This window comes from Aphanomyces astaci (genome assembly GCF_000520075.1).
Source record: "Aphanomyces astaci strain APO3 unplaced genomic scaffold supercont1.34, whole genome shotgun sequence".
Lineage (NCBI taxonomy): Eukaryota > Oomycota > Saprolegniomycetes > Saprolegniales > Verrucalvaceae > Aphanomyces > Aphanomyces astaci.
The window spans coordinates 558,685-561,022 of record NW_009798297.1 but is presented as its reverse complement, the minus strand read 5'-3'; the positions used below and the strand labels follow the sequence as shown (position 1 = coordinate 561,022).

General features: G+C 47.6%; 1 protein-coding gene across 1 annotated transcript; it reads left to right on the top strand.

Moving 5' to 3' along the window:
* Nucleotides 1-20: 20 nt before the first annotated feature.
* On the top strand, nucleotides 21-542 carry H257_11557 (hypothetical protein; the record flags this gene model as incomplete). The annotated part of the gene is made up of 1 exon (XM_009838533.1): nucleotides 21-542. A coding segment is annotated over one exon (522 nt), but the record flags the coding sequence as incomplete, so codon positions are not given.
* Nucleotides 543-2,338: the final 1,796 nt, after the last annotated feature.

Genomic DNA, 2,338 nt, shown 5'->3' with positions numbered 1-2,338 from the left:
TAGTCAAGGACGCAAGTGAGTCCGTGATCAACAACAACGGTGAACTCTTTCAGGACTTTCCTGCATCGTGGTCTGTGCTGGTGGACAAGGGCTACATTGGCCTGACTGCGTCGACGCGAGCCATCCACCCGAAGAAGCGTCCCTCGAACGGATCCCTCGATCGCCACGACCTGGAACGGGACGCCAACGTCTCGTCAGATCGTGTCATCGTGGAGAACTTCTTCGGGAGGGTGTGTCTCCTGTGGAAGATCTCCTACGCAACGTTTGTGTGGGGTACGAAGTGCTACGATGCCATCCAACGCCTTACCTTCACGCTGACCAACTTCCACCTGACGCTCATGGCCCTGCGCCAAGAGGATCAGCATCAGTACCGCGCAGTCCTGGCACATTACCGACGTATGGTGGAAGAAAACAACGCCAAGCGCGCCGCCATCCAGCGTCGCTACGCTGTTCGTCGCGCGGAGAGAATGGCTACGGAGTCGTTGCGTTCTTCTTTTGCTGCTCGCGTGTCTTTCTCACCTTCCGCGAACACCCGCCGCTAAGTATAATAATATAACTTTATACTTGATATTTGTATATTATAAAAAAACGTTTTTGCATACAAACATCAAGTATAAATTAAATTTTGCATACAAACATCAAGTATAAATTAAATTTTGTTCATTATATGTGTTCCTGACATATTCTTCGGACTTGATCAGTATCTGCATCAATTTCAAAATATGGAAGTCATTGATCTCTTCCGACATAGATCGTCATAAGCAATGTATTCAATTGTTGACTCCATTCTTTATCAGCAATTCGATTCTTCTTCAGTCGGAGAGACCTTTGGAGACGACGGCATCTATTCGGAAACACTTGCGTTTCTGACTGTGTGACCAACTGGAGGCTTGATCATACGTCAGGAGGTCTATTATATTTTCGATTTGTTGTGTCACTTGTGTACGTAATCACTACAAATAAACACGTAGCATGAGGTGATGAGTGAATTGGTTGTTAGCATCAGCCATCCTCCAAAGCTTCCTTGCTCGCCGATGGGACCCCAGCATCAAATGGTACAATCAACTATCACTGCCACACATCGTAATCCGTTTTCACACAACTTAGAGTGTATTTGATGGTGTGGTGGTGAGATGCGCAGTGCCTGTGGTCACAAGCGCTGCGCATGTCATCACCATGCCACCAAGTACCCTTCAGTGAACAAAATAGTGTGAAAACTTGGAGGCCGTTGGTGGTCGATTTAGAGGAACACAGAGTCTATGTGACATGGCTAGTCGTGATGATGTACTGCATGTACTGCACAATGAAGTGATGGGGTGGTCACATGTGCAGCAATCGTAGTCACTGGGGTAATGTTACCAGGGTTTTTGGGCATTATTCTGGAGCGTAGGGGTGGGGGGGTAGTGGTGGTTGGTAATCACTTTGACTGCTAATCAGTACCACTACCACCCCACCACCCACGCTCCAGAATAACGACAGTCAAAGTGATGGTAGTGGTCTTTGCCGGGGAACGATAGTTGTGACTGCTGGGGCTCCAGAGGCCGTGACTGTGGTTCATTACTATGCCTACTCCTGATCTCGACAGTGGAGCTGTATGGTGGTGATTGCAGGGTAGCTGTTGCCGTGCCATGCTACGAGAGTAGAAGTTGAGGTAACAGGAGTTAGTTAGGCAGGATGGATGGGTGGGTGTGGCTTGTATGCGTTATTTGGCGAGCATATACCATGGCCGCAGGAGCGGCGGCGGTGGTCGTGGTAGTGTAGCCAAGTTCCGGGGTCGTCCCGTACTACTGTACGTCCTCCTAAGCGTACGATTCGTACGCTTAGGAGGACGAATCGAGTGCGCAGGCTCCACCGTAGTGGTGACATGGTAGTCACGGAGAGCCGAAGCGCGAGCGCCAGGTAAGCTCAGCACGATGGCGTACTAGTACTGTAGTACGTCATCAAACAAGTATCGTCTTGGAAGCTTCAAACGCGATGCATGAAAATACCTATTTTCTAGCGATGTGATTGGCCCAATGAAACGTAGTGCAATCAATATGCATTACGTTTTCCCTATTTGCTTGAACAAATAGTTTCTCAAATTTAATTACTAGGCATTTGTAAGTTGAAATTAATTAAATCCTGGCGAATTTGTTGTCAACAAATCGAAAATATAATGCGTCGTGCATTACGACGCCGTTATTTTCGCCCATATTTCATCTCATTTTCTGGATTATGACAACAAATTGGCATGTTATCCGGATTCCCCAGGGGAGGGACGGATACACCCGTTTAGCCAAGACTGAAAACCGTTCAAACTAATAAACTCTACTGTACCCGGCAAGACAGTAAAAACGTT